General features: G+C 45.7%; 10 protein-coding genes across 10 annotated transcripts; 4 read left to right on the forward strand and 6 right to left on the reverse strand.

Moving 5' to 3' along the window:
* Window positions 1-534: 534 nt before the first annotated feature.
* On the reverse strand, window positions 535-1,392 carry PUMCH_004673 (uncharacterized protein; the record flags this gene model as incomplete). The annotated part of the gene is made up of 1 exon (XM_063023600.1): window positions 535-1,392. One exon carries the CDS (start codon window positions 1,390-1,392, stop codon window positions 535-537), a length of 858 nt encoding a protein of 285 aa, XP_062879670.1.
* Window positions 1,393-2,195: 803 nt separating this feature from the next.
* PUMCH_004674 (uncharacterized protein) lies at window positions 2,196-3,314 on the forward strand (the record flags this gene model as incomplete). The annotated part of the gene is made up of 1 exon (XM_063023601.1): window positions 2,196-3,314. One exon carries the CDS (start codon window positions 2,196-2,198, stop codon window positions 3,312-3,314), a length of 1,119 nt encoding a protein of 372 aa, XP_062879671.1.
* Window positions 3,315-3,389: 75 nt separating this feature from the next.
* On the reverse strand, window positions 3,390-4,508 carry PUMCH_004675 (uncharacterized protein; the record flags this gene model as incomplete). The annotated part of the gene is made up of 1 exon (XM_063023602.1): window positions 3,390-4,508. One exon carries the CDS (start codon window positions 4,506-4,508, stop codon window positions 3,390-3,392), a length of 1,119 nt encoding a protein of 372 aa, XP_062879672.1.
* Window positions 4,509-5,147: 639 nt separating this feature from the next.
* On the forward strand, window positions 5,148-5,807 carry PUMCH_004676 (uncharacterized protein; the record flags this gene model as incomplete). The annotated part of the gene is made up of 1 exon (XM_063023603.1): window positions 5,148-5,807. One exon carries the CDS (start codon window positions 5,148-5,150, stop codon window positions 5,805-5,807), a length of 660 nt encoding a protein of 219 aa, XP_062879673.1.
* A 275-nt stretch (window positions 5,808-6,082) lies between these two features.
* Window positions 6,083-6,889, reverse strand: PUMCH_004677 (uncharacterized protein; the record flags this gene model as incomplete). The annotated part of the gene is made up of 1 exon (XM_063023604.1): window positions 6,083-6,889. The coding sequence occupies one exon, from the start codon at window positions 6,887-6,889 to the stop codon at window positions 6,083-6,085; it is 807 nt and encodes a 268-aa protein (XP_062879674.1).
* A 924-nt stretch (window positions 6,890-7,813) lies between these two features.
* Window positions 7,814-9,106, forward strand: PUMCH_004678 (uncharacterized protein; the record flags this gene model as incomplete). Its single annotated transcript, XM_063023605.1, has 1 exon — window positions 7,814-9,106. The coding sequence occupies one exon, from the start codon at window positions 7,814-7,816 to the stop codon at window positions 9,104-9,106; it is 1,293 nt and encodes a 430-aa protein (XP_062879675.1).
* Window positions 9,107-9,283: 177 nt separating this feature from the next.
* PUMCH_004679 (uncharacterized protein) lies at window positions 9,284-11,671 on the reverse strand (the record flags this gene model as incomplete). The annotated part of the gene is made up of 1 exon (XM_063023606.1): window positions 9,284-11,671. The coding sequence occupies one exon, from the start codon at window positions 11,669-11,671 to the stop codon at window positions 9,284-9,286; it is 2,388 nt and encodes a 795-aa protein (XP_062879676.1).
* Window positions 11,672-12,439: 768 nt separating this feature from the next.
* Window positions 12,440-14,281, reverse strand: PUMCH_004680 (uncharacterized protein; the record flags this gene model as incomplete). The annotated part of the gene is made up of 1 exon (XM_063023607.1): window positions 12,440-14,281. The coding sequence occupies one exon, from the start codon at window positions 14,279-14,281 to the stop codon at window positions 12,440-12,442; it is 1,842 nt and encodes a 613-aa protein (XP_062879677.1).
* Window positions 14,282-15,464: 1,183 nt separating this feature from the next.
* Window positions 15,465-18,731, reverse strand: PUMCH_004681 (uncharacterized protein; the record flags this gene model as incomplete). Its single annotated transcript, XM_063023608.1, has 1 exon — window positions 15,465-18,731. One exon carries the CDS (start codon window positions 18,729-18,731, stop codon window positions 15,465-15,467), a length of 3,267 nt encoding a protein of 1,088 aa, XP_062879678.1.
* Window positions 18,732-20,148: 1,417 nt separating this feature from the next.
* PUMCH_004682 (uncharacterized protein) lies at window positions 20,149-21,510 on the forward strand (the record flags this gene model as incomplete). Its single annotated transcript, XM_063023609.1, has 1 exon — window positions 20,149-21,510. The coding sequence occupies one exon, from the start codon at window positions 20,149-20,151 to the stop codon at window positions 21,508-21,510; it is 1,362 nt and encodes a 453-aa protein (XP_062879679.1).
* Between the last annotated feature and the right edge of the window lie 59 nt (window positions 21,511-21,569).

The following is a 21,569-nucleotide window of genomic DNA, read 5'->3' on the forward strand; positions in this document are numbered from 1 at the left end:
GTGAGTGGACCTATCAAGTTCCGGGTTTATATTATAAATGTCTGATCTTGGCTGTGCGAAATGAAAAAATATGATGGATAGATAGCGAGACGTGAGTCAGTTGGTCTTAGAATTCAAGGATAATATTGACCGTGGTTGAAAGACGTGCATCCGGATTCGAAAGATCAATTTGAGAGTAGGCCTCTAGCCATTCTTTGACCTTAACCGATTGATAAAAATGATATAAGAAACTAAGAAATGTTATCAATTTTGATCTATCGCAATTAGATTATCGATGCGGGTGAACAAACCTACTCATTCTCTCCACGCTCTCAGCATCATATCCTACATCAAAGAACACTTCAATAAAAAAATGGCTAGACTACCGAAAATTATCGATATTGAATGAGTTGTCGATGTCTAATTATTATACAAAGAGCGTGTAAAATAGCTCTCATACGTAGGTTAGTATCTCTAACGTCTCATTCTACGTCCTTCACATAAGTGTTTCAGATAGTATTCTGCTACACCTAACATCCAGGACCAAATGTCATTTTAGGGCTCACCTGACGATGTCTCCTCATTTGACTTTTTTGAATGAGAGGTCTTGTGGTGCACAGTAGTCAAAAACGAAAATGCCAAAAGCAACCAAATAACGCACTCCATAGCAGTAGACATGATGTTCTCCGAGAGAATAAGAGTTTTGCTTTCTGAGCCCAGGTAATTTTCGAAATTGAAGTAATTCATCTCGGTGACGTAGATGGCAAGGAAGTTGTAGACACAACGAACCAACAAAAAGGGCGCACAGAGAACAATGAGCTTCATAGGAACAGTTCTGATAGTTTCTTTAGTGAGTGCAATTATCGCTAACAAGATCAGAATTAGGGTGCCGACCAAGAGCATAGTGGAGCCCGCAACACGAAGACTTTTGGATAATTGTAGCTCGCTGCTGTAGTTGGAATCATCTGCCCTGGCATTAGAAATCACCAGGCCACCAATTATGGCGATGATGGAGCCTGCAATCAAGATCAAACGAGTAAGAGCAAAGGGAGAGTTGAGGAACTTGAACCGGGCGCCTTTGATGATCTCACGAGTGTCGAACCAAGATACGCCAAATTTTAATCTTTGCTCATGAAGAGTTGCGTGGAAGGATGCGAAGATCAAGACTAAGAAGCCAGGCGTACTGAGAACAACATAGGCAATAAGCAAATTAATCAGGGAGGGAGTATGAGCAAAGGCCAAACCAGAGGCCTGACTTCCGAAGCGGATCATGGAATAAATCAACAAATAGGTGAACAACGTTTTGGGGCCTCTATGGAGGAATATGACGGTTGCAAAAATGAAAAATACACCAAAGACAGCCAAGTACACCGCCGAGGCGGCTCCAATGCTTGGCAATTCGAAGAAGGACATTTTCAGGCGATTCAATGACAGTGAGAGAGTGAGAATGAATGATGATTTTATTGAATTGCAAGGAATTGACCATGGGTTTATACAATTGATCCGAGCAGCTCGGATAAATTAGCTTCGCCTCACACATCACCGATTGTTCAGAGATAGACAGCTACTTGCGAACAAGATTTGACAGATGACGTCTTCTGGAACCAAATTCAGTGCTCCATGGCTTAATCTGGAAAGAGCCGCGTCGCTTCGTGATTCTATCTGGAGTTAACTGCGCCGCTCCGTGATGTGGTATACTCAGCCTTTTTATCACTGAAAATGAGAGATAACAATGAACTAAGGTGGAAAATTTCGGAAGAATTCACATTTACGAAATCTCCAACAGTTGACAGAATAAGAGTAAAGATTTCTTTTTTCAATTTTTCGGCATCAACAAACAACACACGAACCAGCTAAGATTGCAAAAATGTGTTCCTCATCCTCAGCCCCATGCACAACGTATGAGCACCATGTATGCACCCTGGATTAAGTAAGCGCATCTGCCATCTGCATCGCCATCTCGCCGGAGATAACCTCCAGCCGGCCGGAGATATCGCCGGCCGCTAGCAGCATGCACTTTCCCAGTTCCACATTCGCGTCGGCTGTTGTTCACTTCCGGCTGCAAATCTCTACTCGCATATGCCCCTTCTCTGTGTCGGATTTCGCGCGTATCATACATACATACCATCGCACCACCCATACATATAGTCTTGATTACTACACCTTTTTTGTATCCACTTTCCCACACCGTTTCTTTATTGTCCATCAAAATTAAAATGGCCAAAACACTACCGCTCGTTTCCGTAGCCACGCTCCAAAAACACAACTCCGAGAAGGATTGCTGGGTCTCGCTTTACAACAGAAAGGTCTACGATGTCACCAAGTTCCTCTCAGAGCACCCTGGTGGCGCTGATCTTATAGTGGACTATGCGGGCAAAGACGTGACCGAGGTGATGGCCGATATTGCGGTGCACGAGCACTCGGAGTCCGCGTATGAGATCTTGGATGAGGACTTCCTTGTGGGCTATTTGGCCACCCCTGAGGAAGAGAAGAACTTGCTTGAAAATAGAAACAATGTGCCCGTGGAGGTTAAGATGAACATGGACTTGACCGAGTTCCACGACGAGTTGCCTCCCGATGAGCAAATGTCTGTGCAGACTGACTTCACTGCCGATGTCAAGAAACACAAGTTTTTGGACTTGAACAAGCCCTTGCTCCCCCAGATGCTCACCAGCACGTTCTCCAAGGAGTTCTACTTGGAGGAAGTCCACAGACCCCGTCATTACGGTAAGGGTTCTGCGCAGCTCTTCGGTAACTTCTTGGAGCCTTTGTCATTGACCGCATGGTGGGTTGTCCCTGCCGTGTGGCTTCCATGTAACTTTGCCTTTTTCTATGTTGGCTTCAAGAACCAGGATCCAGTCACTGCGCTCAGTCTCTGGGTCATGGGCTTGTTTGTGTGGACCCTTGTAGAGTATTGCTTGCACAGATTCTTGTTCCATTTGGACCACTACTTGCCCGACCACCGTCTTTTCTTGACTCTCCACTTCCTCTTGCATGGTGTCCACCATTACTTGCCTATGGACAGATATCGTTTGGTTTTGCCCCCAACGTTGTTCATCATTTTGGCATATCCATTCTACAAGTTGGTGTTCGGTCTTTTGCCATTCTACATGGCTTGTTCTGGCTTTGCCGGCGGAACTTTGGGCTACATCATGTACGATGTCACCCATTATGTCTTGCATCACACCAAGTTGCCTCAGTTCTTCCAGGAGATCAAAAAATCCCACTTGGAGCACCACTACAAAAACTACGAGTTGGGTTTCGGTGTCACCAGCAAGTTCTGGGACGTTATCTTCGGCACTGAGATCACCTCCACTTATCAAAAGAGAGCCTAGTCTGCTACTCAATCCTGCTTCCACCTTTGCTTTCGTTATGCCAGTATGTATTGTAATTTCATAGATCTTTTCGTTTCATTGAGAATACTGTTCCCAGAGTCCTGTAACTTCCAATAGTTTGTCCTTTTCCCGTTCCAAGTCACGTACAACACGGCTCGTACCGTCTTCGCTCTTGATTTCTATGATTTCCTTGGGGTTGACTCCGGGATGGTCATCTTGTCTGTATGATACGCTGCACGCCAAACCCGCCAGATCCCACAGCTTAATGAAGACCTGTTCCTTGTGTTCTTCAATTTTCTTTCTCTCCTGCAAAAGTCTTGACAAAGGAGCGGGTACCGCCGGTGAATCCGAGTCGTCTTCTATAGCCCGGAGGTGATTCTCTACATCGAAAAGAGGCGCCTCTCCATCGTCATAGTCATCTTCATCATACTCATAATCATATGCCACATCTTTAAAATAGCCTCGGCATCTCGTGTAGACTTGGCGCAACCGGCGGAGATTGGCTACTTGATTTCTGTTGTTGCTTTTTAGATCAGCTGTGACCACATCTTGCCAGTTTTGTTTGAAGTATTGACGATACACGTCAGCTGGAATAAAATGCTTCTCATCTTTGGCCAATTTGTTCATGCGCCGCTGTCGATTCAATAGATCAAACACATGACCCATTCTGTTGGCCATTTGTAAAGCCATATTCTTGAGAACTGGCGAGTCTTCATCTATAGGGGAACATCCGCGACCCTCAGCCCTCAACTTTCTCGATATGCGTCTTAGTAAAAGCGCATGCATTTCGTTGACCAATGTCACTTTTGGATTCACTCTTCTTCTGGGTAGATTCCGTAGTTTGATTGCGCCTAGCCCGGGCCGGAAAAACACCGTTTTGTGGTCGGAGTCGTCTCCAGTGTCCATGTCAGAAGCATTATGGGATATCTCCTGTTTCTCGGACTCTTCGTCCTGTTCTTGCAGTGGTGGCCCATCGTCAAATTGGTGTTCCGAATCTATCATGTTGTCCTCGTAGTCATTGATGATGGTAGGATCTGCGACCGTTTTTTGCGGCCACGATGACCAGTTTTTGTGAGGAAAGAGTGGATTGATCTGATGTAGTAGAAACGCCAGATACAAATGTACAGCTAGATCATGTCTTTGGCCAGCTTCCAAGTATTCGATTTGTTTGTCGAATTCCTTGGTTTCGGACATTTTGTATATCTTGCCCGAGTCAACGGAAGTAATTTCCACGTCTGTTCCTTATTTCGAATGGAGGTAGTACGTTGTGTTTTCGTGTAAAAGTAGCAGATAGCGACTTGATAAGACAGCCGTGAGACTTGTATTGTCAGAAAACCCAAAAAATGGGGAAACATTGAGTTTCGTGTCAATTAAAAATTTTGAGCTTTTTTTGATTATATAATTGACCCTTCCGTAAATAGAATGGATTGGCCGAGTCTCGTATGAGTGTCAGACGTCAGCAAACCCAATCCACAAAGAAGAGAGATTCGAAAGAGAAAGTATCATTGCAGTGAATACCAAGTAGACTCAACGAAAATTTAGTTGATTTTTTGATCAGTCAATTACTTCAACTAGGAGTCTTTTTGATTACACTACTTTAGAGATACACTAAATCAACGAACTCGAATGAAACTGATACCACGAAACGCCAAAGACACGCAAGTAGGTAAATTGTTCAGAAAACAATAGAAGCAAAATTAAAAGCCATCCGTTTTCCTGCCCAACGGCAACTTACTGGCTCCCCTGAATTTCCCCACACAAACCTCATCTCATCACCCTCATCTCATCGACCTCATCGCTCTAATCTCTTCTTATCGATTCCACAGACAGACAATGCAAGAATTCCAAACTGCCTTCCTCGACCGTGCTATTGACGCTCATGCACTTAAATTCGGCTCGTTCACTCTTAAGTCGGGCCGCCAATCGCCTTACTTCTTCAACTTGGGCTTGTTCAACACCGGTACATTGTTGCTGGCTTTGGCTACATCTTTCGCCAAAGCCATCATTGCCTCTGGTATCAAATTCGACGTGATTTTTGGCCCAGCATACAAGGGTATTCCTTTGGCTGCCATTACCGTTGCCAAGCTTGCAGAGCTCGATCCTGAGAACTACGGTGCTGTGGGATACTCTTTCAACAGAAAGGAGAAGAAGGACCACGGAGAGGGTGGATCCATTGTTGGTAGTGAGTTGAAGGGCAAGCGCGTGATGATCATTGATGATGTCATGACTGCTGGAACTGCCATCAACGAGGCATTTGGCATTATTGCTCAAGAAGAGGGCCTGGTGGTGGGCTGTATTATTGCATTGGATAGACAAGAGACTATTGGTGGTTCGGATAAGTCTGCCACACAGGCTGTGAGCGAACGTTATGGTGTTCCAGTGGTGTCTATTGTCTCGTTGGAAAACATCATTGAGCACTTGAGCGAGAAGTTGACTGCTGAGCAGTTGGCCTCCATTCGGGAGTACAGATCAAAATACTCCCCAGCGCAATAGATTTGCCAAAAGCTTTGTGCTGCGGTAGATAGTAACGAGCTCTCATTGCTACGGAGAACTAGACGAGAGAGCTCAGTGTCTCTCAAATCTATTTAAAGAGTGATTAGGTATCAATACATATGATCACATGTTATCTATGAGTTGTTTATTAGTAGTTTTATAGTTTCAAGTTATCATCCGCATGAGTTCATGAGCCTCTGGAAATTGGTACAATCGTCATTCGACCGCAGAGACAAATCACTTGGAGAAACCAAACTTTAAAAAAAGAGATACAATCATCCCCTAATTTTCATCACTTTTTTCTTTGGCGCCTTTACCGGCTTTGGAGGTGCAGGCGCATCAGGCTCAGGTTCGTATATCTGCTTTGTCATTGGATGCTTCATGGTCAAATTCAGGTGTACAGGTACGATAGTGTTCATGCGGAAACCCTTGACCTTAGGCAACTCCTCAGCCTCAAAACCTTGCTCATACTCGGCCGGAATAGGAAGACCCAGGTTCTTGCCAACGCTGGCCAATGTTGTGGGATGCAGCTTCAAGTAGCGCGAAATTTCATTGAATAATGCTCTCTTGGTACGATACTCTGAAGCAACGCTCTCTCCGTCCTCTTTCAAGCACACACGCACTCTTCCAGGGTTTCCAAAGTCTTGTGGATGAGACTTGTCCAACTCAAGAATGGCCGGAAGCTGAAGCAGGCGACAACAGTCTACAATAGTCTTTGCGATTGGGTTCTCGACAGCCAACTCCTGGCTCACACGGCGGCCTTCCTTGTGTGTTCTGTTGGCGTCGAAGTAGCATGGATAGATGAGCTGCATTTTCTTGATTTCCGACTTCTCCTCCTCGGAAAACTTGGTGGAGTTGATGATCTCCTTGGAGGCATCGCCACGCGCAAGATCCAACTCCGGCTGTGCGGTCTGTGGAGGGAATAGAGGCAAGTTGGGTTCGGAATCTTGGGAACGGGTGATCACCGGTTTGTTGATGGGTGCGATGGGTGTGCGGAGCGATGGATCGAACTGGGCAATGTCCATGTCCATGTTGTCGATGTCGTCATCGTCGACTTCTTCCAAAACGGGTCTTTTAGACATTTGTGGATGTGGAAGTAGTAGTCGTTGAAGGAGTGTGTAGGGTACAATAGTGTGGAGAAAGTGATGTTCGAAGAAGTGATGAAGAGTGTGAGGAGGAATAATTGATTGAGGGAAGAAAATCAAAGTGAATAAAGAAGAGTGGCTTTTTCACTTTCGTAGAGATATTTGATTGACGTTTGAGTGGGTGTTGTTCTTGTATTTAGGGGACATGTACTAGCGCAGAAGGATGTCGAATTTTGATGATTTCGATGATTCGACAACGTCTAGTACAAAAATGAGTGAAAGAAAATCTTCGCTAGGTTTTGTGGGCTGCGGCAATTCGGACCTTTTTTGGTTTGATAGGTAGAGGGACAGAACAGGCTTGAATGAGTTCTAATTAGAACACAGGCTTTAATGAGTTCTAATTTAATATCAGCCTGGCTACTCGTTTTCTGCCCGGTATCAATTTACATAATGTATTCCACAAAACGTCGCCATCATTTTGTTCTCATCGAGTTTTGGAGCATGTTCAACATAAAGTATTTCATTCAGATGAACATTCCTGTTATAAAGCAATCCACAAAATTCAAGGAGTTCATGTATCTTAATATTCTCCCCATCCAATACTCAACCCTTTTGACTCTACTCATCTTCGCTTTTATCCTTCCCACCATGCCGGTACTTTCTTTTTGCAGCCATTCCTGTAGATAAGCACCTGACTTGATAAGAAGCATGTCCATTCATGATCATCGGCTAAAGCAAAATGATTTTCCTCCGACCGCAGTCTCAGACTCCACTCAAGCGCGCCTTCGAAGATTTCCCTCACGATCTTTTGAAATCTAAAACTACCCTTAGAACCGCTACAGAATCAATCTCCAAGATTCGGCCATATCACGTGACATCACTTATCTGTAGCGATTTTTCAAATCTTCCAAATCCAACTTCATGGACTCCCTGAACTTCGCTGCCAACACTCCACGCGTCCTCAACCAGTGTCTCGCGCTCCTTGACCAGCCTGCTAGACCTACTGCCACCTTTTCCGTACCTCTGACACCAAAAAAGTACGAAAACCATCCAGATATCCAGTTCTTTTCTTCTATAAAGAAGAAGCACCATTTTGAATATCATAAACTGAAGAAAAATTCCACCCGTGACGCTTGGCTCGATAAATCTACTGTTCCCATGATTCATAGCGGAAAATCAACGTCGTTTGATCCATATTCGAGAGCTGATCTTCTCCATCGAATCTCCACCTTCAACGCTCTAAACTGGTCGATTCCACCTTCCAGCGATTTAAACGAATCGGGAACAGTTCTGCCTTCGACACTTAATGAACTTTTTTGTGCTCTGAACGGCTGGGCCTGCGAACCCATCTCAAGAAACAATAACTTCTCCAACCACTTGAAGTGTTCCGTGTGCGAGGTCCAATTGATTTTGAGGTTCAATTCTGTGGACGAAGCCAGCTACGGCAAATTTCTGTTTGATATGGAAGACATAGTGAGACTTAACGATAACTTGAAGGTCTCATATCTCTCAGAGATTCGCCATGGAGCACATTCTCAATCATGTCCATGGAAGTCTCTTTCGTGCTCTCTACAGGGAATTTACTATATGACGCCGTATGTAAGTGCGACAAATGCCACACTTGTGACGGAGTACTTGCTGTGCTTGAAGAACTTGATCGATAATCTACCTGCATTAGAAAACATGGGCGCCTTTTGCCAGACATTGGTGCCTTCTGGCACAAGTGAGCTTGACGAGCACTTTGTGAGGGTCTCCAAAATGTGGTTTCTTGATCGTTTTTATACTGACACCAAGGAGAACTTTGCAGCTGTGTTGGATTTTGTCTGTCCTCCATGGATCTACAAGGTTGCGGCACTGGGCTGGAAGTTGTCCCTACAGAGTCATCAAGAAGACACCGTGCTACTCATGACATGCGATTGTTGCAATCAGCGCTTGTTTGTGGAGCAGCATATGGCTGAGGGAGTTGTTCACTCACACAAACCCTGGTGTATGCATATGAGCTACATGGGACAGATGTCTTTCTATGAATACTTCTATCGCTTGATCGCCCTGCTGGAAAAGTCGATTGGTCCTCACGGTGAGTATCTCGTGGACCAAGAATTGTCCTTTGACATGGACCCATTGACTAACAATCGAAAGAGAAGAGAGAGCTTTGACATCAATGACGGCTTAGATAGACTTACAAAACTACGCAAGATGTACTTTGTCAGCTAGCATGGACGATTTGCATAATCGCCAGAAATTTGAAACGAATATTCCACGACATTTATTTATAACCAATGAACAAATACTTAAAACTACATGAATATAGGATACCTGCCTTAATATTGAATAGTATATGAAAAAGAATACCTGTGAGGTATGGTATAAGAGAAAGTTAGACACCATTTATTATTCCATGGCTGGAGCGAGTAGCACTGGAACCCGGTTGCCGGAACTGTGCGTACGATAAAGAGGAGTGCTGAAATCGAGGATTTCAATATATGTTTCCTCGCGGCCATCCTTGCTGTTTTGAACGGCTGCAACACATCTATCTTGGTCGAAGCTGACTTGCCAAATGCTTCCGGTGATATCTGACAAAAAGTCTCGGACAAAATGGCCTGTGCGGATATTCCAGAGCTTGAGCATACGCTCGCTGCCACTGACAATTCTGTGATCGTCGTGCTGGAAACATGTGATGGCGCTATTATGACGACGCAATTTGCTCAAGTTTTCACCTGTTTTGGAGTCCCAAACACGAAGAGTCGAGTCAGCGGCAGCAGACACGAGATAGTTCTCAGAAAGTTCTAATAGACCGACCAAAGAGTTATGGCCTTCTAACGAATATAAGAGCTTGCCCTTGTCGAAGTCCCACACATTGATTGACAGATCCATGGATCCCGAATAGCACCGTCTGTTCTTGAAGTTTAAAGCTGTTGAATAGATTTTATCGTTGTGTCCTTCTAACACATGTTTGCATCTTCCTCCATCTAACAAATCCCAGACACGAACAGTGGTATCGTAGGAGCCAGAGATGACAATATTTCCGTATGCCGTTACCGATCTAACAGACTGCGTGTGTCCTACAAGCACGGTGACGAGGTAAGGATTGTTTGGGTCCTTGGAATCGTAGCATTCTGGCTCGGCATACTCATTGGATGGTCCAGAAGCATCTTCTTGCTCATTCAGCATTGGCAACTTCCATACATGAAGATTATGGTCTCTTGAACCAGTCACCAACAATGGAACTTCGGGGAATATGATGGGCTCTCCATTCTGATCGACTCCAATCTGAACGGGATGGAGAATGTCTAAGCACCGCACAGTTGACGTATGTCCTCTAAAAATGTGGGTGCATCTACCAGTTCTAATGTTCCAGATACGAACATCTCTATCGGTGGAGCCACTGACCAAAGTATTTGAGAAATATTTGAGGGCCCAAACTCCACCATCGTGGCCCTTCAAGAGGCGCAAAAGCTTACCAGTCTTTGTGGAATGCACATGAATGACTTTCCCTTCAATTCCAGTAATGACCTTCTCCTCATCATGTTGGAGACAGGTAACGATGTTTGCTCCATGGCCACTGATGCTGATGCGACGAGGCTCGTACTGGTCATCCATCCAGCGGTTCATGATGATGTGACGTTTTTTGTAAAGGAGCTGAGCGATATTGGCTTCCGGCAGGCGAGCAGACGGCGAAGTAGACCACTCTGCAATGAGACGCAACGGATCACTGAGCTCGCGCTGTAAATGCAGCTCATCAGAGACCAACTTATCTCTTCGGAGCAAGTTGCACCAAAGCTTATTGTTGTCGACCAAGCGGAACCACAGACGACACACTTGAGATACCTTGAGTACTGACTCAGCATCCAAGCGCGAGAGAATATTGAGCGAAATCTCGAGCGGTAAGCTGGTCAAAAGATCATGCTGGAGACTCCGTTGAACCAACCCACAGAGGGACAGAAGTTGCAGCCGCTCCAACTGCCGCATCACTTGGAAGGCCAAGTTAGACTTGTTCACAGGCAGAACAAGCCCACTCAACTTGGAGATAAGCTCGACCAACTCGCTCTGGGTAGCAGGCGCCCTACGGAGATAATGGTCCATCCATTCGTGGGCCGAGGCCTTATTTTTCGCGGCCTGGACAGGAGAAGCCAGCGGCAGCGGAAGCACGAGCTGCTGGGGATTCTGATCATCCATATCCGAGACCGGCGTGCCGGTCATCGACTCCATGGCCGCAGGTGTACAGGGATGGATAGGGTCACGCTCGGCAGGGGTGACGACAGCCATGGAAACCGCCGCGCTAGGCAAAGGGAACGGAGCAAGAGCCAGTGGAGGGCAGCTTGTGGAGGCGGTGAGAACGGCCAGAGCAGGCTCGTAGCGACTGCTGGCGATCAGCAGCAGAAACGCGGACTCGTCCAGAACCGCCAGGTTCGTCAGAACGCCCAGAACACCCAGGCTCGCCATGACGCCCAGCCCGGCCAGCGTGAGTCTACGTTTCAGCCGGTGCACTGTAGTTGTAGCAAGAGAGGTGATGGGGCCCGACTCCATGTCGGAGATGATCATCTCGTCGCCAGTCTCCGAGGCTTCGCTCGCCGGGTCCGGCCCGGGACTATTGCTGGCGGTGGCTGTGGGACGATATCTCTTGCGGGACTCTTTCGGCGCCGCGGCGTGCGAGAGAGAGAACGCTGGGAATGGGTCGGTAAGAAACGTATCCACCACTTTGCCTGAGGGCTCGTGCATCTTCAAATCGTATGTGGGCGATATCTGCAGAAGCGGATACTGCGGCGGACCATGCGACATTTTCGGGGCGGCGTCTTTTTGGTTGTTGTTTAGAGGGATATATAGATAGATAGCCTAGGGTCTGTTTCAAACAGAGGAAGTGGAATTATATAGTGGCAGGGGAAAAGACGACAGAATAAAAGAGCGGGGATACAGAAAGATGGTCGGGGGGATTAGGGGCAGAAACGCGGCTATTTATATTTTTGGGTGGGATTATACTGGGGAGGCCAGGGCGAAAGAATAGTAGTAGCAGGTGATTATTGTTAGGATTGGGCGGATGTATGGTATAGGGTGGAGGGACAACTGCAGACAGGTGAGATGTGGAGGTGACACACCTGAGAATGAATGGTGGAGGTGGGCTGTCTTTTTTTAAAAAAATTTGTAGGTATTGATGGGAATGCGATTCTTGTGCTTTTTTTCTGTTTTTTTTTTTTCTTTTGTGGTTTGGTTGCGGTAAGTTATGGGTGGTTATGGTTGGTTGTGGATAAGATACCTTCAGGCATGGTGTATTGCTTTTTACTGCTGAGAGTAGTGATTGGGGTTGGTGAAATAGAAAAAGTTGGAGACAATTTTGAAATGAAAATGGATCTCAAATGTTCAATTTTAAATTTGCCAGCACGGATAAGTTGGCAAAATTTGTCAATTATCTTCGGCGAGAATGACCCATCTATACGCAATAACTAGACCGAGAGAACCTCACAATGTATAATATATTATAATAAATATCCTTCACAACTTAACCATTATATAATCGTCATTGTATCTATACTAAAAAAGTTCAAATTATCTCTAGAGACGAGCATAAAAGTCCGTCAAGTCGTACTTCTCCCTATACTTGGCGCCGTTCCGTTTGAGATGCCACATCAATGTGGAAGCACAGAGGAAAACTCCAACATAGATCGAGAAAAGAACACCGATTCCCAACGCATTGATGAGAGGCTCGGTGACAAATGTGGCACTGGCAGCCAAAAGCTGTCTGCACAAATTGTTCAATGCAATACCGGTGGAGCCTCTTCCAGGAAGAATGTCCACAAGATAGGTGACCACAAGGCCAATGGTGAGCATGGAGGACAATCCGAAGAGCGCCGTTCCAATCAATGGAAACACCCAGAACGTCTTCTTTTGCATGCACCAACCAAAAATGAGACACAGCGGTGGATAGAGACAGATCGCGAGCACGGCATTCCATGAGATCCGCGACTCCGGAGTCAAAATTCCATTGTTCTTTTTGGCAGCACGCTTCAAAAGACTGTCATTCCATTTGCCTCCATACACAGATGCGAGGAAGTATGTGATGGAGTTGGGGACGTACATAAGACCCACAATGATACTTTTGAAGTTGTATGGGGCACTGCTGTATTGGGTGGAAATGGCAATGTTCACAAAGTAAATACCAGCGAAGGAAATACCAGCAAAAGCGATGGCTAAGGTCACAGGTGGGTAGCCAAACAACACCAAAGAGTGGAGTGGCCGAATGAAGAGGTCATAAAGCAAGGTGGGCCACGAATTCTGACCAGATTCTATAGACTCGAGCCGGGATAATTCCTTTTGCAAAATTGCTTTTGAGTATGCACTTTGATTGGTTTCATGACGAGAGACAGCGGGCATGAGTGCGTCCACTGGGGTCTCGTCCAACATGTTGAGGCGACGGAATGAGGTGCTTTGTGACAAATTGGTGGCCATACGCTCCAAATCAACGTTTTTCTCGTCGTTGGGGTCTACATCCAATACCTGCTGAGCGATTTGTTTCTTCAACTGACTGATGTCGAAGTCGTTCTGAAGCGTTTCGGGCAAGAACAAAAGAATGGTGATCACATTGAGACCACAAACAATAACCATGATCCACATGGTCGAGCGCCAGCCCCATTTGATGGCCACGGCACCACCCATAATGGGCGAGATGAAGGGACCCAAAAGAGGACCCAAGTAGAACAAGCCAAGAGCGCGCCCACGCTCCTCTTGAACATACAAGTCTGCGATGGTACCTGCACCACAGGCCTGCACTGCCGAAGCGCCCGAGCCGGCCAAGAGACGTAGAATGATGAGGGCAGTGATGTTGGGGGCTACAGCACATCCTATGGAAAATGCGAAGAACCACGCGAACGAGATCACGTAGACGGTTCGGCGGCCGATCCGCTCACAGAGAGAAGACCACCACAATGGGAACACTCCCAAAGAGATCAAATAGATACCCACCGAGATATTGGCAATGGTCGTGGTGGTATGAAGCTGGTCCACCAAATCGTCAATGGCAGGTAATAGAATGGACGTGCCCATGGGGCCCGACACGGCCGCAAAGGCCACTACGAGAACAAGCGTCAACTTTGTTCTCTCCAGATACAAACGAGGATTGACGGCTTCTGGAATCACCGCCCACGACAGAAGAACGCCGCGGCGGTTTTCTTTGGGGACATACTCTAGAACAGGAACAGTCTCCGGTCGCGACGCGAGATATGTATCTGTGCGTTCTAGACTGAGCGATCTGTGTAACGGCTCAGGTTCGTTTTCAGGACGGTTGGATGAATGCAGAGAAAGCTCGAAGGAGACTTCGGACGAGTGGAGCGATGCGGCGTCGGTGGCGGCGGTGGCGTCGTTGGGCCCGCTCGGCTCGGCTTTCCGATGATCGGACATTTGTAGTTGGAGCTAGAGGAAAAGATGGGTGTACATACACATGTACTTATATATACGAGCCAGGAAAGCTGATAGTGTGGAGTGCGGCGCGCTAAGTGCATATGGAGGATCAGTCATTGGGGTGTGCATAGGGCGTGGTGACCAGAAACGGTATAGAGGTGGTGGAGAAGAGGGGTTAGTGGGTTGTTTTTTTTTTGTTTGCGCTTGGGGAGTTTTAATTGGGGGAAATTGGATGCTCAAGCAAGTTTCTACGTCTTTTGGCCATTTTTGGACCTGGAAAGCGGGACCTGGAGAGTGATGGTATATGTCCTAACAGAGCAGCGCTAAGTCATGTATCTACAGGATACACGTGTCTGCAGGAAACACACGGCTGCAAAAAACAAGAACAGTGGAGTTGTTGTGGGCACACGAGAATTGGAACAGAAATGAATTGGAAATTTCAACTATTTCATTGTTAATCTTTTGGATCATTCCAAAAAAAATCTCGTTTTCACCCTTTCCTCCTCGACTTCCTCCGATATTCTCTTCTGCACCGAGGATTCTCCAGTGCATCAATGACAGATAAGGTATCAGCTGAGCTTTCAGGTACGCGACTACGGGAAAAACCGGCTGCGGCTGGAGACCGTTGTTCTATTTGTGTTTCCAATTATCTAGATAAACACCCAGTAAATTATATTTGTTGTTTTATTGTGTTCTCCAAGTTATGCATGACTCTGCTGCAACCCTGTGGATAGCAGAAGACCCCATGGCGGCTAAAGCGGCAAGTTTGCAGCGGCCGGGTTTCTGGCGCCCATTCCGTAATAATAATTTGTGGTTTTTATTTCCGGGATTCTAGGTCTTTATGGGCGCCTTCTCTCTGGAGTTGCTTTGGGGTTTGTAGTGGGCGCTGAAGCATTGAATAGTCGGTGAGGAAACCTTCGAATCTCGTCTTTGACAGAATTTATAAAAAGTCATAGAATTCTATTTAGTTTTTTATTTTCCACCAAAGATCACTAGGCGCTTTCGTCTAGGTTCATTGCATATCGAGAATTTCAATTCTCGAAACAATTTTGAAATTCAGAATACTACTCGTATTTCTCACGTAGGCAAATAAACCCTTCTTTGTATCATAAGCCTCTATGAGCAGTGTAAACCACAATCTACTTGCCCTTTGTATTACTTGTATTAGGGGATTCTACTTACACTAAATGTTACGGATAACAATACCAGGCTGACCAGGAACAGCAGCCTCCACAACCTTACCAGTGGCTGGGATCTCAACCTCCTCGCCAGTGGCAATGTCAACACCAGTGGCACTACCGTATGCGAAGGTGATCACATTGACCTTCTCGACCTTGATGGTGGTGGTGGATCTTTGAATGATGTCAAGAACCTGTGCCAAAAGCTCGCCCTCGTTGAAGGTCAACTTTCTGTTGAAAACAATCTTAGGGTCTTCCTTGACCAATCTTTGCTTAAGGAAGTTAATGAATGGCATGGCTCTCTTCATATCCTTACCAACACGCTCCTTGATGACCTTGTTGTCAGTCAAACTCAGGCTCTCGAACAATTCTCTGACCAACTCGATGTATTGGTCCTGCCATTCAGGGAAAGATGTGGCAACGAGCAAAGTCAAAGACGTTGGCTTGGTGGAGTCAACCTCGGCCTTACCCTTCTTGGACTTCAACACAACACCCTCGGCATCACGAACAGCTCTGGACAACTCCTTGACGTACTCCAAGGAGTCCAACAAACCCTGAGAAACTGGCTTGGATGCTCTTGGGAACTTGGCGTTCTGAATGGATCCCTCGTTACCCAAAACCTCCTTGTACAAGTACTCAGCAAAGTGAGGAGCGATAGGGGCCAACAACAAGGCTTGCATCTCGATGTACTTGAAAACCAAGTCCTTGTGCATGGTAGCCACAGAGTCTCTGTAGTAGTCTCTAGCGGTTTGGAAATCGAACAATCCGGTCTTAAGAGCGGTCTTGTAGTTTGTTTGAGCGTACAGCTCATAGGTCTGCTCAATCAAGTAGTTCATCTCGTTCTCAAAAGCTTGGTCGAACAAGGAGTCAAATTCACCGGTTCTTAAAGAGTCCTTTGAAGCGGTGATCTCCTCACACCACTCCTTCAATGTGGTCAAACGCAAAATGGCGGCGTTGGCGTTGGACTCGTCAAAGTTGGCATCCTCGACAGTGTCACCAGCATCAGCCAAGGCAATTCTAGAAGCATCGGCACCAAACTTCTCAACAATTTGTTGCAAAGTCAAGAAGTTACCAGTAGACTTGGACATCTTAGCGTTGTTCAACATCAAGTGACCGTTTGATCTAACACCTCTTGGCCAGAACTTCTTTGGGAAGAGAGCAACGTGAGTGTAGATGAAGAAAGTCAAATGGTTTGGAACCAAGTCCTTACCGGAAACTCTCACATCCACTGGGTAGAAGTACTCAAACTCTCTCTTGATTTCGTTCAACTCCTCAATAGGGATGTCGGTCTTGAGACCCTCGCGACCAGTGAAAATGTAGTCGAAAACCTCATCGGTCATTTGCTCAGGCTTGATGTTGAATTTACCGGGAACCTTACCGTAGTAGTCGGAGTGAAGGAAACGAGCAATAGTGTAGTATGCCATGTAAACGGTCGAATCGGACAAGGATTCGATCAATTGAGACTCATCCCATGGACACTTAGTACCCAAACCGTAGGTTCTGGTAAGAGCCCAGTTTTTAAGCCAATCCAAAACAGCCTCGAAACCGTTTCTAGTCTCCTTACCGTAGGTCTCCATGCTGGCAAGACACTCCAAGGCCTGACCCTTCCATACTTCCTCACCGTAGTCAATGTACCATTGGTCCTCCAATGAGACGACACACTCATCACCAGATCTGGACATAACCAAGTTCTCTGGCTCGTTGTAGACGAAAGCATCACCTGAAGCGACCATGTCAGCCTTGACTTTAGGCTTGGCAGCCTCGACTGCTTCGCCCTTGTATTTACCAACAAGCATGGTACCGTTGTAGAAACCCTCTTTGTACGAGAGCTCCTTGGCCTGGGCCAATTGAACAGCATCCTTTGGAGACTGAATCTTCAATTCGTTGACCAAAAACTCGGCACACTTGTTTCCGTACTTGGTGGTTTGAACAATAGGAATTATCTCGGATTGCACCCACTCCTTCTCGATCTTGTAGTACTCGGGCTTGTTGACCAAGTCTCTGGAGGTGACAAAGTCATCAGGAGAGTCAGATGGGACACAGGTCACAACACCGGTACCCTTGTTGGCAAGAATGCTGTCCATAGGAAGGACACGCAAGTCGGAAGCCAAAGCCAAAGGAGGACTGATCTTAGAGCCAACAATGGTAGCACCGTTGAGCTCCAAAGCAGCAGTGTAGTCACCTCTAACTGGAGTCAATTTTTGGAAAGACATGTTCTTGAAAGCACGCTTGGTGGTGATGTAGTAAACACCCTCGGAAGCCTTGAAGACTCCGTATGTGATCTTTGGAGAAACAAAACAACAGGTTTGACCGTACATGGTCTCGGGTCTCAAAGTGGCAGCGACCAAGTAAACCTTGTTGGCGGCAAGGTCGAAGTTGTTCTCGGCAAAGACCTTTTGGGCCTCTGCAGCGAATTCAGTGACCTCAATCTTGATGCCGACGTACTCTTGTGGGTTGACACCCTCACCAGATTGTCTGTCGTGGTCCAAACAAGCCTGGCCATCCTTCTCGGAGTAGATGGTGTATCTCTCTCCGAACTTGATCTTACCGACGTCCTTCAATCTGTTGATTTGCCAGCGAACGAAAGCATCGTAGTAAAGGTTGGCGGGAGTGGTGACCATGGATCTTCTCCAGTCAACTCTACCACCAAATGCGTTCACATCTCTACGGACCAAGTGAGGGAAATAGTGCAACCAGTGCTGGGGGTCAGCGAAAGCGGCGACTTCCTCGCGCTTAAGACCCAATTGCATCATGATCTCAAACTGGTACTTACCTCTGCCCTGTTTAGCGACAGCCTTGGACTTCTTAGCGGAAAACTTGGTGAGGTCTGCCTTCTCTCTAACTTCCTCTGGCTTCTGTTCCTCCTCGTCCTCTTCAGCAGGAACGCCAGAAAAGTCAGCGCCAAACATCTCAACCTCACGCTTGATCTTGTCGGCAGAGGTCTTGATAGGCATACCAGTACAATGGAATCCCAAGGGGAACAATGCTCTCTTTCCGTTCATTCTCTCGAAACCAGTGGCAAACTCGGCCTTGGACAAAGTGAAGGAGTGGCCCGCATGCAAAACACCGTTCATGTATGGGTAAGCCATGGTAGCGAAGAACTTAGGGTGAGTTTCTCTCAACTCACAACCGTCTTGTTGGGGATCTTCCTCGTACGAGGGCGCATCGACCTCGAAAAAGCGGCCATCTTGCCAGTATTGCTGGTACTTTTGCTCGATGGCCACGAGAGTATCTCTCCGGTCGGTTTTCTCCAACTTGATGGTGGAACTCATGATTGTGGGAGTGAAAAAAAGCGACTGCGAAAAGTGTGATAATTAAGAGGGAGGCTAAAATGAGGATCTGAAGTTAGACTCGAAGAAATGGTTTTTTTTCCAATTTCTTTTTCTTTTCTTTTTTTTTCTTTGAAGAAAATGCACTGATTTTTTATATGGTTGTTTTGTTTCCTGTTCTGTTTAACTTCGTTGAGTTTGTTTTGTAGTAAGTGGTAGATGTCTCTGGGTGGTTGAACACGGATTGAGGAAATGAAAAAAGGGGAGACAATGAGGTTGCTTTTGCGTAACTGAACTTTATTTTCTCTCCGATTTTTTTTTCTTTGATTTCCTTTGCTCGCTGTGTTTGGCTCTGGTGTAGATTGATCCTGATGAAGTATGCTCTTATGCGGATAAACTACATCAAAGTTTGAATTTCTCTCCAAAAGTCTCTTAATAGTGGTGAGTGCTATAATTTCTAGAAGATTATGTAAGAAGTACCAGTTGGATACCAATGTTTCATTCTGTTCAGCTGGGAAATTCTGTCTGGTTAATGGTATTATTATTACTCACACCATAAGTTGAATTTCACCCCAAAGTTTGTGTTAAATGTCGCTATACATAATTTTGAAGCCTTCAGTCTCTTCCATTGACCTCACCGAATAGATTTTGTACTTTATCGAAATTTGAGATTCGATAGAAAAGATATACCGTGTGGCTGGAACAGAACTCTGCTATTCCAAATCAGTCAAGAACATTCGAAAAATTATCAAACTGCTTGATTCTAATCATTTGTTTTCAGCTTCCCCGATACGCAGGGTCGTGCTCCTATACGTTTGGGTTTATCATGATTGGACAAGGTGCTATATAAAAAATGTATCGATATCCTTGTTTTGATCCAATTCGTTTAAAGATTTACTTAAAAAATTCAATTTCCAGTTCCACTCCACCGTTCTTCTTACCCCCTGTTCCACTCAATTGTATTTATGACGCTATAGGAAACGACACAAACCTAAAACGAAGAGGCCTAATCTTCCATAGTCGAATTAATGAGGCTTAAGAATTTAGGTTCACCAACTCTCTGACCTGCTTTTGTTACAATGTAGATTCAACCTTCGGCACTTTAAATCTCAATATACATCATAAATCATACTCAATCGAACATAAAAAATATTACAGTTTCATGGCCATCGGCATTTCCATAATCACAATCAAAATCAAAATTCCTTTCTGTTCTAAAATCTAACTTCTGCTCTATAATAACCCAATATTCTGCTCTTGGAATCTCTGCATTAAAAACTTACCAGCTTTGCAGATCTCTCAAATGATACGCCCAAGCAGGAAGATGTTCCTTTTGATGCCATAAACAAACACATCCTCCCCAAAACTTGTGATGATTCATTCGTTTTACTTGCCTTTCACAGCACCCTCAACTGTATAGATGAGAGTGGTAATAGTGACAATATGGGCTACTATTTGTGGTGCTGCGGTCATACCTGAGTTACACAACGCTATAGCTTCTATTTCGACTCCAATCTTGAATACTGTGGGATCATTGAAGTTGGCTTCATCCGAGGAAATTGATGACAAACCTCTGAAATACATAGTAGTTCTCAAGAATGGATACATTGATGCCGATTACGACAGCCACCAGGACTGGCTTGAAAAAAGGCACTCTTCGTTGCAAAAGAGAAGTGGAGCACTCGAAACAATAAAAAATAAATTCAAGTTGGCAAGGGACACGCAAGTTCAATTCTTCAATTTGGACTCAGTTAAGGGTTATACGGCAATTTTATCAAACAGTCTAGTCAAGGCCCTTGAGTCAAATCCCTTGGTAGAGTTTGTCGAGAAGGACGAACAGATTCATTTGTCGAAAGTTGCAACTCAAAACTATGCCCCATGGGGCTTAGAGCGAATTTCACATAGAAAGATCCAGCGACAATTATACATGGGCAGATTTTTCTATGATGCGGATGGAGGGAAAGGAGTGACGGTTTTTGTTTTGGATAGTGGTATTGACTCTCATCACCCGGAATTTGAAGGCCGAGTAACAGCATCAAGACAGTTTGGTCTCTCTGCTTCTCTCAATGACAACAATGGCCATGGAACTCATGTTGCCGGCACCATTGGCGGTCGAACATACGGTGTGGCGAAATGCGTTAACATAGAGTCGTTGAAAGTCCTTGGATCCAGTGGCACTGGCATGAAAAGCTCCATTTTGATGGCTATTGAGTACGTGATAAAGTCACATAAGCGGAGATTGAGATCGGGTGATACTTCCTACAAAGGCTCAATAATTAACCTATCTTTGGGATCTCTGCCCTCAAATGCCATGGATAGAGCGGTAAAAGCTGCTTCAGAGGCTGGAGTTGTGGTCGTCATTTCAGCTGGAAACGAAGGTGAGGACGCATGCAAGATCTCACCCTCAAGGTCCGAATTTGGGATAACTGTGGGAGCAACTGATTATGATGATACTTTCGCAAGCTTTTCTAACTATGGCCGATGCGTTGATGTACTTGCCCCGGGTGTAGCGATCCAGTCAGCATCTACCAGAAATAAACCCCCAGTATTGACGGGCACGTCAATGGCTGCTCCGCATGTGGCAGGTGTTGTTGCAACAATAATGTCAATGCAACCTCCAATCAACTCTGAATACTCTTCCGGAGAATTACTATCGGCGCAGGATATCAAGAGGAAGCTCTTAAAATACACCACAAAGAATGTGATACGAAATCTTCCTCAGAACACGCCAAACAAAATGGTTTACAATGGTGGCAGCATGGGTTTCAAATCGCTCGACTGAAGATGGAGGATCTGACAAAATTCCTGTCTAAATGTAGAACATAGATTTATGAATTCCGA

Source organism: Australozyma saopauloensis, chromosome 6 (genome assembly GCF_035610405.1).
Source record: "Australozyma saopauloensis chromosome 6, complete sequence".
NCBI lineage: Eukaryota > Fungi > Ascomycota > Pichiomycetes > Serinales > Metschnikowiaceae > Australozyma > Australozyma saopauloensis.